Source organism: Lissotriton helveticus, chromosome 10 (assembly GCF_964261635.1).
Source record: "Lissotriton helveticus chromosome 10, aLisHel1.1, whole genome shotgun sequence".
NCBI classification, from domain to species: domain Eukaryota; kingdom Metazoa; phylum Chordata; class Amphibia; order Caudata; family Salamandridae; genus Lissotriton; species Lissotriton helveticus.
The window spans coordinates 199,075,766-199,092,587 of NC_136071.1; the positions used below are offsets into that span (position 1 = coordinate 199,075,766).

The 16,822-nt window shown below is 42.2% G+C and overlaps 1 protein-coding gene across 3 annotated transcripts in view; it reads left to right on the forward strand.

Annotated features, from left to right (window-relative positions):
- Positions 1-16,822, forward strand: part of VWA3A (von Willebrand factor A domain containing 3A) — a 528,715-nt gene that overhangs the window by 38,137 nt on the left and 473,756 nt on the right. For all 3 annotated transcript variants that reach the window (XM_078665117.1, XM_078665116.1, XM_078665118.1), the window contains exons 2-3: positions 324-467; positions 3,990-4,116. In XM_078665117.1, coding sequence (XP_078521243.1) covers positions 391-467; positions 3,990-4,116 — 204 coding nt within the window. In that variant the 5' untranslated portion in view covers positions 324-390. The remainder of the gene's footprint in view (positions 1-323; positions 468-3,989; positions 4,117-16,822) is intronic.

The following is a 16,822-nucleotide window of genomic DNA, read 5'->3' on the forward strand; positions in this document are numbered from 1 at the left end:
GGGCACAGGGTTGATGGGGTGCTAGCAATTACTCTGAGGTACATTGGGAGCTGATTACAAAGTCTTTAACAGGGCCTGATTGAGACCAAGTGACATGGACGAGTTGCTGTTTGCTTAAAATTAAGTCAGGGTGCTCCTTGCTGCGCCCCTCGGAATATTGGCGCCTTGGGCCTTGGCCCAGCTCGCCCATGCCCAAGGCATGCTTTCACCTTGCTACCGATGTGTAACTACTTACCTTTCCACGAAGCAGCTTTATTCATTATTTTTTGCAAGCTTTATGCCAGGCACGTTTGCCTCATTTTATGTTTTTCTGTACCTCACAGGTTCTTCCTATGAAGGGATGGTTTCATTGTGTTTGATCACTTTTACTGTAATTGGACTTGGATATTTATGACCACTTCAATGAGCCTAGAGAGCGTTAAGATGGCCCAGATACTGGACAATGACCAGTTCTTCAAAACAGCCAGGTAAGGCCCATCTTTCAGGTCTATATGAAAGTTCATTCCACATAGTAATAATTAATATTTGTAATCTCTCCCACTCATAATGGCATTTTCAAGTGTATATTTAGAAGGAGTGAAGACGATGTTTATGCATTGCTAGATTAAAATGCAGTTGTTCACTTACTGAGAGATTTTTCTTTGTAAACCACAAATTCTTATTGTGTCTATTAAGCCTATTGCTCTTGGTGTATTTTAGTTTGGTTTGATGTTTTACCAACTGGATGCGAGTGCATTTTTGCTATGGCGGTGGTTTAAGCAATAAGCAGTAATCACGATAAATAGGGAAAGAGACTGAGGCTAAATCAGAAAAGCATTTATGAGTATGGGAAGTAGTACTATATACGCTTATATGCCTTTGGGAATCGACTAGGAAATTCCAACTCCCTATTAGTAAAAGTGTAAAGAGGGCACAGCCCTTTCTGTTTGTGTATGAATATTACCTGAATGTTTTAATTATAATCCAATTTTAGATGGTTCAAGGGCATTTCACAAATGCACGCAAGAGTGCTTAAAGGGTTCTACACAAGTACTACTTTAAATGGATCAGTATCTAAATATCGAGGGACCGAATATCGACTTACCAAAATATCGATGCCAAAATATCGAGGAACAGAATATAGAATGCCTATCTACAAACCGATAAGTACTAACATTTCGATTAAAAAATATAGAAAGTTAAAATATAGTTAACTAAAATATCGAATTTTTTTAAATGTATTTAAAATGCTATAAAAGTAATTAAATAATAAACTCAATTAAATAAAACTTAATTAAAATAATGTAAAAAAGCTTCAAATGAAAAAATAAATGAAATGTAAAAAAACATGTTTTATTATATATTTACTTAATATTATTATCAAATAATTATTAATCTTAATTATAAAATATTTAGAACATTAAAAAATATATTAACATAAATATATAAATACACATATTATTTAAATATAAAAAATAAATTAAATATAATAATTAAAGTACTATTTTTTATGTTAATTAATAATGAGTGCAACAGTAGTGAAAGCGTTGACTAGCGTAGGGGTAAGATTTACTATTCCCACTCCAGTGAGTGCAACAGTAGGGAAAGCGTTGGATAGCGTAGGGGTTAAAAATTACTATTTCCACTCCAATGAGTGCAACAGTAGGGAAAGCTTTGGATAGCGGGAGGGTAAAACTTACTATTCCCACTCCAGGGAGTGCAACAGTGGGGAAAGTGTTGGATAGCGGAGGGGTAAAAATTACTATTCCCACTCCAGAGAGTGCAACAGTAGGGAAAACGTTGGATAGCGTAGGGGTAAAAATTACTATTCCCACTCCAGTGAGTGCAACAGTAGGGAAAGCGTTGGATAGCATAGTGGTAAAAATTACTATTCCCACTCCAGTGAGTGCAACAGTAGGGGAAGCATTTGATAGCGCAGGGGTAAAAATTACTATTCCCACTCCAATGAGTGCAACAGTAGGGAAAGTGTTGGATAGCATGAGGGTAAAAATCACTATTCCCACTCCTGAGAGTGCAACAGTAGGGAAAGTGTTGGATAGCGGAGGGGTAAAAATTACTATTCCCACTGCAGAGAGTGCAACAGTAGGGAAAACGTTGGATAGCGTAGGGGTAAAAATTACTATTCCCACTCCAGTGAGTGCAACAGTAGGGAAACCGTTGGATAGCGTAGTGGTAAAAATTTGTATTCCCACTTCAGTGAGCGCAACAGTACGGTAAAACATTTGATAGTGGGAGGGTAAAAATGACTATTCCCACTCCAGAGAGTGCAACAGTAGGGAAAGCGGATAGCGGGAGGGTAGAAATTACTATTCCCACTCCAGAGAGTGCAACAGTAGGGAAAACGTTGGATAGCATAGGGGTAAAAATTACTATTCCCACTCTAGTGAGTGCAACAGTAGGGAAACCGTGGGATAGCGTAGTGGTAAAAATTACTATTCCCACTTCAGTGAGCGCAACACTACGGTAAAACATTTGATAGCGGGAAGGTAAAAATTACCATTCCCACTCCAGAGAGTGCAACAGTAGGGAAAGCAGATAGCGGGAGGGTAGAAATTACTATTCCCACTCCAGAGAGTGCAACAGTAGGGAAAGCGTTGGATAGCGGGAGGGTAAAAATTACTATTCCCACTCCAGAGAGTTCAACAGTAGGGAAAGCCTTGGATAGCGGGAGGGTAAAAATTACTATTCCCACTCCAGAGAGTGCAACAGTAGGGAAATCATTGAATAGCGTAGGGGTAAAAATTACTATTCCCACTCCAGAGAGTGCAACAGTAGGGCAAGCGTTGGATAGCGGGAGGGTAAAAATGAATATTCCCACTCCATAGAGTGCAACAGTAGGGAAAGTAATGATTTAATATTTAAATAAAAATAAATTATCAATACCAATTTAAAATTAATTACCAATTTCAAAATATGTAATAATTAATTAATTATAAATACCAATAAATGTTATTTATCAAAAATTAATCACCTAATAATAATTAACAACTAATTACTTTTCAATACCAAAAAAGGTAATAAGATAAAAAATACCAATTAATAAAAATTAATCACCAATTAATAATTAATTAACAATTAATTAATTATCAATACGTATAAATATAAATACATATTTACTTAATTACAATTACATTATTTCCCATCCTATTCCCCTATAACCCACAACCCACTCTGAATAATAAATTAAAACAATTAACTTAATTATCAATTAATCAATTAATTAAAACTTAATTACCAATTAATAAAAAAATAATTACCAATTAATAATTAATTAACAATTAATTAATTATCAATACATACAACAATACAAATGTACTTAATTACAATTAAATTACTTCCCACCCTATTCCCCTATAAACCCACAACCCGCTACAGTACTAAAATGCAAAATGAAATTAAAAATAATTATTCATTCATAAAAACTCATATTTAATTTACTATAATTAAATTACTTCCCACCCTATTCCCCTATAAACCCACAACCCGCTACGGAATTAAATTACGCAAAAATTAAATAACAAAACATTCATTATTTAAAAAAAATTAAACATAAATTACAAATATAATATGTATTTTTAACTCATATACTACCATACATAACACTAATTTTTTTTCGACATTATGGAAAACAATATTTTAAATTCGATATTATGGGAATCGATATTTCTTACCTTAATTTCGATATTCTGACCAACTATATTTTGGTCAGTCGATATTCTGTCCATTCTCTATCTTTTTTTCTCGATATTCTGGGCAGTCGATATTTCTGAATCGATATTTAGGGGGTTCACCACTTTAAATACTCCAAAATGGCTTTGTGAATAGGCCTCTGTGCTCCTAAACATTTACATTAAATTGACAGCACCTCTTCTATAATAGTAATTTACTGTACTTCCTGAGTTGTTCACTTAGATTGTTTTGTAGGTAGGGAGTAGGATAATCTTAGGATGTTTTTATTCAACAGCTGTAAAATCCCTTTCTTTTTTCAGTCCAGACCCCGAATCGCACCCAGTTTTAGCGAGAGGACGCCCTACCTGGCAGAATGTCGAAATTATCGAGAAAGACCCTGATCATGGTTTACTGGTTACACATGTCAACCAGACCAGGGATCTGTTGGTGAGTAGATACTGATACAAAGACAGGCTAATTTCAACACGTAGAGGAGTAACCAAACTCAGCACAGGCCTACTTTACCTACTGATGTCATCTATACCCATTATTTATGCATTTATGTATCTATAGGTTTGCCACAAACAGACTGAAAATGAAGCTAGCCATACAGTCAAGAATAAAGCAATTACTGGAGATTAATGCATAATCAAAATTATAGTCAGAGCAACATCAAAGTCAACATGTAATTTACAATTAGATTGCAGAAGGGTACTCGAATACTCTTTCATATTAAACTGTATAATTTCTAATTAGCACTAATTTGACATGGCATTGATTAGAGGCTGATCACTGTCCTTTATGCTTGTGTCAATATATGTGGTAAAAGCTCTTTTATTGGGAAATGTGTTTAACATTGATCTTCAAAACAGTTGGCGATTCACAAATGGTGTGATTATATGCTAAATAGAATTTCCAGTTTTGGATAGCATTAAACCTACATCACTTAGAGAATTAGTGCATCCATTGTACATGCTGTGCTTTACAAGCAAAACATATATGGTATTTGTGTACATTGCTGGCATGCACATGTTTCCCTAACCTATCTGTGGGCACTCTATGCACGGCAAATTCATTGCAGAATATTTGTGAATACCCTAATTTTGTGGGAAGCATATTTCCTCAGCCTCTCCCTTGCCAACCGAAAGGCTCATTTGTATGTATGCATGTTTGTATGTAGTTACTAGTGTATTTATTTTTTTGTCACACTAATTTATTGCCAGACACTTCAGTGGGCCTGGTTACTGATTAGTTAGTAAATTAGAAGTCAATGATGAAGTTCATACCGAGCTAGTTCATTTCCAGGCTAACTTGCTATGGAAATTACTCAAATGTATCCCTGAAAAATACTGTGTTTCCAAATGTTCCTGAACCGGAGGTTGTTTAACACTGTTTTCAGGTTCAGTAAAAAGTGTGGTGACATTATTTATTATTTTTTTATTTTTTTATTTTACAGAGTTTTATATAGCACAAACTTGACCCGAATCGGGTATCAGAGCGCTTTACATGGCACCAGTTGCATTACAAGAGGACACATTCATTTTTTTTTTGTTAGGCACGTTTGTTGAACTTCTGGTGATCTGCCTGTCATTTGAATTTTGGCTTGATGGTCGAGTGGGAGTGAGCAGATAGGGCTTGTGTGGACATGAGGTGAATGCCAGTTTATGAAGGTAGCCTGGGCCTCTCCTCCAACAGTGTTTGTGCATGGCGCACAGGGTAATAAGCCAATAGAGTGATATTCTTTAGAGCATTCACGGTGCGGTCACGTATTATAAGACAGAGGGAAGTCTAGCCACCTGGTTTTCTACTAACTTGAGTATTTTGGGTAATATGTGGGTTGACAATATTGCCATAGTTAAGTCAATCCATGCCTCAGGCTCCTTTAGCTCTATTCAGTGGTTGCTCTTCTGAAAAAAGTAGGGTGTTTTTCAGTAAAATGAGCTCAAAGTTTGGAAATGTGCCCACTACCATTTTTGTGGTGTGAAGGAGAGTTCTGGATTCAAGATAATGGTCTGTCATTTGACTTTCTGTACTGGTTTTTTAAAACGTCAGATTGTTTAACAATTTTATATAGACGCAAAGGAATTGGAGTCAAGTGCTTCACATGAACAACAGTTACATTACAGCACAACGCATTCTTTTATTTTCAGGCACAAGAAAATTAGGGACCAAGTGTCACTACACAACACCGGGAACTCCATACCTCAATCACCGGCTTCACTTCCACCAGCCGCGGCCCGTGGAGGTAGTTCCGTGGGGCAGACAGGCGGGGCAGAGGAGGGGCAGGGTGGGGGGTGGTGAACACCGGAATATGGATGATTGCAGGTAAGTAAACAATTACATTAATAAATCGAATTTTGTAGCGCACCCTGCATCGCATTTTGCGATGCAGGGCGCGCAACGAAATTCGTTTATTTAATTTAATTCTGGTCCTGGGCATGGTGACAGAGAATCTGGTCACTGGTCCTGAAGCAAAATCAGCTGGAGTCTAGAGTCCTGTAGCCATGGGACTATTCATTATGGATAGTGGCTTGCAAGCATGCTAATTTACCCGTGATATCTCTTAGGCGCTTGTATACCCAACCCTACCTGTTGCAATCAAGAGTTTGTGGTAATTGGGCACTGACACTTCCAGAAATTCCCACAACTACCATAGAAAGAGGTAGAACTGATTGTGGAAATAGATTGACACTGAGCTTCTGACCAGAGTTCTAATTGCCATATCTCTGGAACCACTTCGGCTAAAGGGTCTATTCCAATGGTTCTGGAATTTATTCTGGCCACCAGATGAGTTTCCACATGCGAGGTGAAGTTAGGATTTTGGATGACTAGGAGGGACACAACAGCAACCCCCCCCCCCACAGGCAAACGGAGAGCCATGTTTAGCTAGGTCACCTATTTCACGGTCTGGCAGGTGACAAGGCCTCCCCTTGATCAGATGGTATGCTGTAGGTGTTGCTTTCAGGGACAACCTCTTGCTTGTTAGGCAGTTGTCTGCTCAACTGTTCCACACATCTTCTGCCCGTCAGTGGACTCTGTTTACCATTTCCATTTAGTCACCCCCTCTTGTATTGGAAGCCCAGCTCTTTGCACAGGCACGCAGGTTTTCTTCTTCACTTTGTTCAGCAACAGCAACTTCTCCACAGATTGGTTCAGACTTCAACCCAGTCCTAAAGGAGAGTAGCAACCCAAGTAGGTGCTTTTCTTGGGCTCTATTGTCTTCTCTCTTGTAAGCAGGTCTTCTTTTGATGCCAAAGAGATATATTTAACACTACTGTTTGCAGGGCCCAGTACTTATTTTCCAACATTGCAAGCCTGGCCAATCAGGTGATGTGTAACTTAAAAATCTTGAGGATCCCCCTCTAATTCTGGGGAACATGGCGCTGGAGTGATCCGCTTGGGTATAGATCATGCAGATCAGCTGCCCATCCTGAGTCAGTTTTTTGTTGGCTCAGATAGTGATGTGGAGCGATTCTAGATACAGATATAGATCTCATTCTAAGAATGAGGGGAGGGATCAATTTCAATTTCACCCTGACTGGCAAGTGTGGCTACAGAGAGAATGGTTTCAGGTAAGCAGATACAAGACACAGCTTCTCAAAGTCATGCACAGGAGTTTTGTTCCAGTAGCATGTTCCTCCCTCTTCAAATGTCAAGAGCTACTACCCATTTGGGGAGAGTCAGTCATGTCATCCTAAAAAAGCAATCTTCATTCTCCTCTGACATTCACGCCTTGTGCCTGAGAGTGAAGTCTACTTTCTGTAGGAATATGTAAACTGGAGCAACTTGGGGTTTTCATACTTTATTGACATCAGCCACTTTAGCAGTTGGTGATCCATCTGGACAATACACTTGTTTCTGAACAAGTGAGGCCTGAATCTCCGAAGGGACCACATGATTTTCGCAATAGCAGCCCTGTTCTGCTCCCTAAGGTTAGGGAGGCAGTGTTCAGGTAGTAAAGGCTTTTGGATACTCTTTCCTTTTCTCATACCAACAACTGCCTGAGCTACGTTTGCTGAGCATCCACTTTGGCGATGAAAGATGGACTGTTGTTAGGAGCTTTTAGGACTCGTGCATGGCATAGTGCATCCTTCAGGACACCAATCACCTTCTGATACTCCAGAGTCCATATAACATTCTTGGGCTGCTTCTTACAGCTCATTTACTTTTTGTGACTGATTCCTATTCCTCATCGCTGTGTTTTGATAATCTTTCTGGCTTTATTAGTTCACCCTTACTAGATCAAAATTCCTAACTTCCTCACCTGTCAAGTCCTTAAACATCTGAAAATATAGATCCATCTGTCTGACCCTTAGAGACTGTGCTACGCTTATCCAACATAAAGCAGCAATTCCAGGGATGTGGGAGAAGGTGACCCTGGGTAAAGAGAAGTCAGGGGAGGTCTTTTGGGGGCCATGGAATATGGGTTCCTATTCTCGAGCATCTGCAATCCTCTGTCATGGGGCATTTTCAGTTCTACATTTTTCTCAGCGATACCCACTTAAAGAGGTGCGATTTTGACATATAAGTGATTAACTGCTCTTTATTTGTGCCATGAGAATTTAACCCCAGGCAGTACACATTTTCCTCTGCTTCTCTACAGTCATACTCTGCAGCTCAGGTTCTTCCCATCGTGCAACCACCATTTTAGGTGTAGTTGACTTGTAAATGCTGGGCTTATCAGCTCGCACCAGTGTCTCATGAGATCAGAGTTTGCTGAGATCAGAGTCTGAAGATCCTAAACACTTGCTCACCAATGTGAGACCTTTTTTGTTGTCAAGATTTTTCGGTGCCTTCACAGGGATGCAAGGGATACAAAGACTACTCCAGCTCTACGTCTCGGCCTCCATTGGCCATCCAGGGATATTAGTGGGTAATCCGATGCTCTAAGGGGAAAAGGTAAGGGGCGGAATAATATGTGCTTCAAAACGTGAATTTAACCAATTGGCCACTATGCAGCCGTAGGTTGATCGCTGTTTTCTAAGCTTGGTGAATGGTTGCATATACCTGGTTGTATACCTCTGATTAGAGATGCCCAGCATAAAACAGTAACAAAGCACAAGAACAAAACAAAAGATTTCTAAGCTTCAAAAACCCTACATGCAACTGCTATATGGCTGATGTGTTGAGATTTCTTCATCCCTGATACCTTGATGTGATTCTTCACTCTCCTCTTATTCTCATATATTATGTTTGTGGCAAGTAACAAGGCAGCAAGAATCCTACCTATAAAAGCAAAACAAGTGTGTTTATTCATGCATTCTACTCCTCCATCTAAAGTCAATCACTATTCTCCCGCAAAGGCTGACCTTGCTAACTTTGAGTCAGTTAAAAGGCTATTCAACATGCATTTCCTTCTCTCATGAGTTGTTGTGTCACACCCTCTGCTTCACCTGCTTGCTCCCGATATGTTACTCATCATACTTTATTCGACAATTAAGTCATAAAAGCGTACATAAAACCACAGTTTTTCAATATAAAATTCAGTAAAAACAATTCAATAAATATCTAAGAATAGATTAAACTACTATAGACAATTGCCGAATATCAATTATTTTAAATGGATAAAATCTAAAATCATAAAATAAAATCCATAATTTTTAACAGAACAGGGGATATTGCACATACATTACATAAGTTGAGTAGGCCCACATATTTACACACACAATCAGCAGTAGTAATTAATCAATAATCAATAATCAGAGTCCTTCCGCAATAAGGCGCATACAAATTACCCAAGCCCATTTCAGAAATTTAGCCATAGCGATAGCAATTAAAGGGCTGGGGTCAGTACTTAAAATTCTTAGGGCCTCTGCATGCCTGCGTGTGCCAATCACTCTGCAGATAGGCTTGACCCACATAGCTCTAGGTGTAGAACATATAGGGCAGAAGAAGAGGAAATGACTTATTGTTTCTCGTTCTTCACCACACTTAGGACATTTATCCTTACCATTTTCCCCCGCCCAATTGGCTGTAAAGGACCTAACTGGAAGGGGGCCTACTCTAAATTGGAAATAGAGTTTGCGATCCTGATTTTTCTCTATGACATCCCAATACAATTCCAGTTTCGGTTGGGCCTTAAACTCTAAGAAACGGCCTGTTAGGTGTGAGGAAAAACCCTTTATGCATGCTTCTGCATTTACCATCTCCCAATAGCTTACTTTCAGAGTTTTCTTGGAAGGGAATGCAGCATTTATCGGATCGTCCCATAGCTCTCTCAGTCCCAGCCTAATTAGCAGGGACCGATTGGACTTCAGCCAATGGATTTTTTGGCAGCCATCTTTTGTCATAATCTCCCTTAAGCCCTGTGTGTAGTGTTGAAGTTCCTCTGTGGTCCACAGTCGACGCCAATACAACAAGGGCCGTAGAGAGGCAAGGTCCTGGACCGCTTTTTGTCCAAGATCCCACAATAGAGGTGTTAGAGGAGTGCTTATAGGGACGCTAATTGCTTTACGCAAAAATTCGTTTTCTGGCAGCGTCAAATTTTTCAAATTCTGAAATCCCCATAGCTCAGCTCCGTACAATGTCGAGCTTAACACCTTCATCCTATAAATTTCCAATAGTGGGCTAATGGGCTTTGTTGTTGATGAGCTGAACTTTTTCAGAAGGATGCCAGCCTTTTGGTGATGTTTTAATACTGCGATATCTAATTGGCTGGTCCACCCCAGATCTCTCTGGAGTGTGACCCCCAGATAGGTGAAGGCATCAACCCGCTCTAGCGGGGCGCCATTCATATACATCGCTCCTCTGAAAGCTTTAGCAGACCCAGATGGTCTATGGCCATAAACTTTGTTTTTGCCGTGTTTATTTCAAGACCTCTCTTCAGACAAAAATTTCAAAGCGCTTTAAAGCACGCTGGAGCCCACTTGGCGTTTTTGACATAATCAATGTATCGTCGGCGAACATGAGGATCGGGACCCGTTCACCACACATAGCCGGTGCATCAGTCGGGATCAGGGAGAGGAACTCAGCCACCCCGTTCACTAAGAGCGAGAACAAGGTCGGTGCCATGACACAACCTTGTCTCACTCCCCGCTCAACCGGGAAGGTTTCCGTTACCTCTCCCTGACAACCCCACGTAACCCTGGCGAATGTATCCTCATGTAGGCGGACGATTAGGCTCAGCAGCTCAGGCGTCATCCCCATCCCCGCAAGGACTTGCCACAGAATTTTTCGCGGAACAAGGTCGAAAGCCGCCCTTAGGTCAACAAAGGCCGCGTACAGGGTGCCTTTCTCCAGGATCACCGTATGCCAGTATAGCATGATAAACCGAAAGACCTGATCTATAGTGCTTGTTTTCGGACGAAAGCCAGCCTGGAGGTGACTAAGGATGTTATCATCATCCATCCAGGACTGGATTTTGCCTAATACAAGTCGGCCCACAATCTTTTGGATCGAGTCGATCAGACTTATCGGTCTATAATTAGCTGCTGACGACTTATCCCCTTTTTTATACACTGTAAATGTAAATGTAAATGTATGTGTCTTGTAAAGCGCACTGCTGCCCTGAGGCGTCGTGGCGCTGTAGACCGCTGGGGAACCCGTCCTGGCTATCCCTGTGAGATGGTCCTTACTGGGTACCTCCAAGGTGAAACCAGGCATCCCCGGCGAATGTGGGGGGCCGTTGTAGAGATGAGGCAAGCTAATGCCCAGAGTTGCCGAGTGTGGTCCCTGGTTAGAGTAGGCACCGAGGCGAGAATTATCGAGTCCGCTGACCCTGGTCCATGACCCTTCCGCGTCGGGAATTGAACCCTGGTCCCGGGACGTTCTCTGCTTCCGGGTCTGCCGCCTCTAACCAGTGAGCCACACCACTCCACTGGCACTATCTCTGCACCTTTCCATGATTGGGGTACCTCCATCCCTTGTGCTATGGTATTTGCCATATACAGGATATACATCCTCCAACGGGCTCTGTTATTAAAAAATACGTCTGCGTGCACACAGTCCATGCCGTGGCACGACCCTCATTAACTAGGTCTAGTGCCCTGTCCACTTCTCGTAAGGTGAAAGTGGCTTCTTTATAAAAGGCGTGGACGAACACCCCCTTGCTACTGTCAGCTACACTGCTAGCATATTGTGGGCTAAAATACTCAACCCATGAGTTTTGGTCAACGTTATTTTGAGGGCTCTCTCTATGCCCTCCCCTGTCCCATTTAAAAATATTCCAAAAGAATTTGGGGGTTTTATAAACTTACATGCCGTTTTTAGATCTTGCCACCAGTTATATTCCCATTCCTTTTTTGCTACGTATTGAGTTTGTCTATAATTTCTGCGGGCCAACTTTATTTTCCCTATGTCTTTAGTTTTTAAAGCAAGGCCTAGATCTCCCCTAGCTTGGCGGCAGAGATCATTGTACAAGCTTTCTTCTTTTCTAGTCTGGGATCTGCTGCCTGAATTAGGTTTGCAAAAGTTAGATTTGCAAAAGTATTTTTTTAATTTAGCAAACAGGCTATTATGAATCCCACCAGGGGTTGATGAGAAGGACCAGACAAAGTGGCCTCCTCAATAGCTGCTAGTGCTCCTTCCAGGTCCTCGCTAATATCAGAAATAATTTCCTGATGCCCCACAACCTGGCACCACTTAAGGTGGCGCTCATCGTTTGACAATACCAAATCAGGCAAAATTGATCCTCCCGGTACCTCATTCTTTTTCTGAAGTCCCAAATTAAACAATGCCGAAAGAGGGTTGTGGTCACTCTCAACACGAGCAACCACCTCCATATCTAGGAGAGTGCTCCACAACTGAAGCGGGACAAGCAAATAATCAATATTGCTTGCCCTTACACCATTGTCAAACGTTTCCTTCCCCATTTTGTCTGACAATGTGCGCCCATTAGCAGCCCTTTGCTGATTCCCCATACAGAGGGCCTTCATCTGTATTGCGGCCTCTGTTCATTTTTTTATGGGATTAATACCCAGTTGTGGAATTCCCCACCTGCGGTCCTCCTCCTCTGTTAAGTTAGTATCATCCAAACCGAGGGGCTCAAACCTAGTATTAAAATCCCCCGCGATTAAAGGCAGTATGTTAGGGGGAGTAGCCTGTAACAATGCTTCTAACTTTGTAACCACATCAGATTTCTTGCCGCCTGGAAGTCCCCTTGCATATACATTATAAATATCAATTGTTAAGTCATTTGGGAATCTAAGTCTAATAACTAAGATGTCACTATTCAACACAGGAAGCTGCTGAATTTGACATTTGAGACTCTGTCTAACCCATATGACCAAACCCCCCATAGGGCGACCCTGACTTTTTTTGACTGCTGGGATAAAGAAATTCAAATATCCCACTTTATATATAGCCTCAGTTGCCCACACCTCCTGGAACAGGCATATGTCAAAATAATCAATAAATTCCTGCCAATCAGGCGAAATAAGTTTAGTCCCTATTCCTGCCACATTCCATGAGATGAAGGAGGTATAGTATGCTGGCTCTTTGGAGACTAGAATCAAGTCACCCCCGGTAGGATCATCACTTGACCTATGATATACAATGTTCTGGGATTCCAAAGAACAAGATACATTGTGTAACACAATATTAGCAGTGGCTGTAACATTATAACCAGCATTACCCTCCCCCACAGTATTAGCCATGGCTGTAGCATTATATCCAGCATTGCCCTCCCTCACTACGTTGTTCCCCATGGTAGGTAATAAGTTTAGGCTCAGATACAGTTCTCCCTCGTCCCTGTTCCTCTCTACTGTACTACATAAGGCAGGACTTAAATTTGCATGATGTCAGTCGCAATCCGCCAGCCCAGAGAGAGCCTCAAATCTATTGAACAGCCTTACATTCCCCAACGGGCAGTAGTTTGGTGTGGTACCCTGCTGAAAAATATCTCTCTCAGAAGAAACTGGAGGGCCATAGAAGTAAGCAAGTGGAAGAGCCTGAATTCCAGGGTAATGTTCATTGTAAGGCCAATTACAGATGTGATTAACACATCCGCAATTTCTAAAATTAATAATAATACAGTCCCCTGCGACAGTCTTACATCTTCTTCCAATCCAATTGACTCTTCTAACACCCATGATCTCTGCTCGCATATTAGTTGGTAATGGGCGAAACTTATTAAGCCAAAAAATACACTTATGCTTGAGATCCAGATAAGATTCCTGCTTCCCCTGAGCTACTGGTGGGACCCCAACCAATACTACTACATAAGGGGCTGATTGGGGAGGTAGATCAATGTAGAGTAATTGGACGTCATCATATACTGGGGGTAGGTGGGGCGGATTTTGTTGTCTAACTTCCCTCCTTCTGCCATTGCCCTGAGTAGTTCCGGTATTCCCTACCAATGATGACTCAGCCCCTACTGTATTTGGAGCCGGAGGTAAGGCTTTAGTTACATTCTTAGCCTGGGGACATCTATTAGAATGCGCTATACTCCCGTCCCCTGCCGGCACCGGAGGCTGAGAAATAACAGGGGGCACCCCTTTACTAGACTGGCTTACTTTGTCCCCCTCAATCGTTATACCACTAGAACTAAGATCAGTTGTGTTATGCACAGATGATGTTATCGGGCGAGCAGCAGTAGTACTGTTCCTTAGTCCTGCCTTCTTTTGAGCTTGTGAGAGTGACAGTTCAAGACATACCAGTCTATTTTCTATTGAGTCCAACCGGTCATGGATTGGATGGCATATCTTCTTAATAGTGCCCTCGAGTTTTTTCCAAAACAGAGGGCCCAAATCTGGATGGAGATCCACCCCCACAGAGATCGGATTTTTATTATGGCCATCTTTACCATGAGGTCCAGGCTGCATAGGGCTTTGTTTTGGAATTACCACCAGGTCCTCTTTAGTAACAGAGTTTTTTGCACTATTTGCCTTCCTTCCCCCTGTATGAGGTTGTGCCCCTGGTCGCTTTCTTTTTGCTGGTGCACCCCCAGTCTGTCGTGCCGTTCCTTGTTTTGCTTGGGATGCTGAGCGTGTTCTTATATTAGGTGTTGGGGCTCTATTTACGTCCCCTTCGGAGACGTTACTATTAAACGATGCTTCACATGTATGAAGGATGATTACTGGCTGGGGCGATAAGGATCTTGCCTCCACTCCCGATGGCAGAAGTGTCCCCTCTATGTCAGCATGATGACTCCGTGGCGATCTGTTCCTCGCCAGGGTGCCCAGGGAAGATCTTTTATCAAAGGCAATGTCCAGTCCAGGGAGAGCCTTTTCTCAGTGAGCTCTATGTCCTTTGCCAAGGCTGATGACACTCTAATCAGAAAATTATCTAAAGTGCCCATTAATGTGCCCCCAGTGGATTTACTTCCAATTGTCCCCTCTTCGTGCATGACAGCCATGTTTAGTTACAACAGGTGGAAGGCTAGTGTTGCTGCACAATCGATTATATATATCTGCCCAATGATATATTTGGAGCACTAACCTTGTTTTTCTAGAGCTCCAGGTGTTACTAGGGTGGCCCGTCCCGTTCTTGTCCGCGCTTGAACGGGCTTAAACGGGCACGGCGTCCAGCGATGCGGGGAGCGCGTTGATTAAATGCGCCTCCTGGCGCCGTTCTGGAGTTCAAAGGGCGCTCCGCCGCTTAGCCTGCCGGGAAATGTAGTCCCGGGGCGGCGGCGCGAGTAGTTTAGCAGTAATGACTCTTGGCGGTGTCGGCAAAGAAGCCCTCACTCTCGCTGTCCCGATGTTGCAGCCCCTGGTTTACAGGCTGTGACCGCTGCCGCTGCTCTGGCCAAGAATAAAGACAAGTAAGGAGTTCCCCGCTCTTGCCGGGGAGCGCGTTGATTAAATGCACCTCCTGGCGCCGTTCTGGAGTTCAAAGGGCGAACCGCCGCTTAGCCTGCCCGGAAATTTAGTCCCGGGGCGGCGGCGCAAGTAGTTTAGCAGTAATGACTCTTGGCGGTGTCGGCAAAGAAGCCCTCACTCTCGCTGTCCCGATGTTGCAGCCCCTGGTTTACAGGCTGTGACCGCTGCTGCTGCTATGGGCCAAGAATAAAGATAAGTAAGGAGTTCCCCCAATGTATGTTACTTCACACCCCAGTTACCTGTTAACTCGATGTCTCCATGGTGTTATTTCTCACCTTGTTCTTTCAATGTCTCAAGGGGATTTCTTTAATGTCTCATTCACACAAGGTTTCTCTGTTCTTGTCCAGCTGTCTTGTTCGTGTCCTCCATTAAGGTTGTTCTTCTACAGTGTGGTGTGACTATATAAGAAACATTATACTCTGTGTTCAAACTGAAGTTCCATCTTCATTAATGTGTGCTTGTATCTCTGCACTAGTTGTTAAAGTTGGGATGCGAGCTGACTTGGAAGGGTGAGGTTTACATAGGACCACTGCCAATGATGGCTGCCATTTGGAAGTCTCACACTGAAGTTTCATGAAATCGCGATTGAGTATGTGAGGCTGGTGCTTTCAACGCTAAGGTGATGTAGCTTAGCAGACACCATTCAGTGTCACCATCTGCTTCAAACTTTCTTTAGATGCCAAAGATCACTGTCAAGTAGGGCTAAGTTATATGATTGTGCCTTTTTTCGCAATTGCTACACTTCACCATCTGCTTCCGATATCCTGTATTATATGGCCTGTATCTCAGAGCTCACCAGTTTCGATCTAGATTTTCTTTTCACAGAGCACTCACAAGTCTGATGGCAACTACAATGGACACTGAAAGAAGTCAGTACCCATATGTAAAGTGGGTTGGCATGGGGGTCTTGACTGGAGGTTCAGAGTGCAACATCTATTAGAGTTCAAAGCCCTCCTGTGCAGCCTCAAGTTAGCCCCATGAGTCTAAACCAAATGTCGGGCAGCACTAGTTGTGCACCTTTGAGAGAAGGGCTGCCAGGTATTCTTGTACTTGGACCATTGGCTTATAAAAAGTTCAGTAGTGAAGGAAATCAGAATATTCAATAATGAAATTCCTGGTGCTCTTCCATCAACACTACCCTGACCTTCCTATGAGCATACCTTGACCCTGCACAAGAGAAGAGAAGACATTGGAGAACCTAGCCAAGACTATTTTCAACTACACTTCCATTCCAGTCAGACAGTACATGTTGTTACTTGGGCGAATGACCTTGAGCTTTTCCCTGATTCATCATTGCAGACTTCAGATGAGGCCCATCCAGCATCAACTAGGCAGCGAGCAGAGGATTTAAGGGTAAGCAAAGCAATTGTTACTTACCAACTGAAACAGGCGCT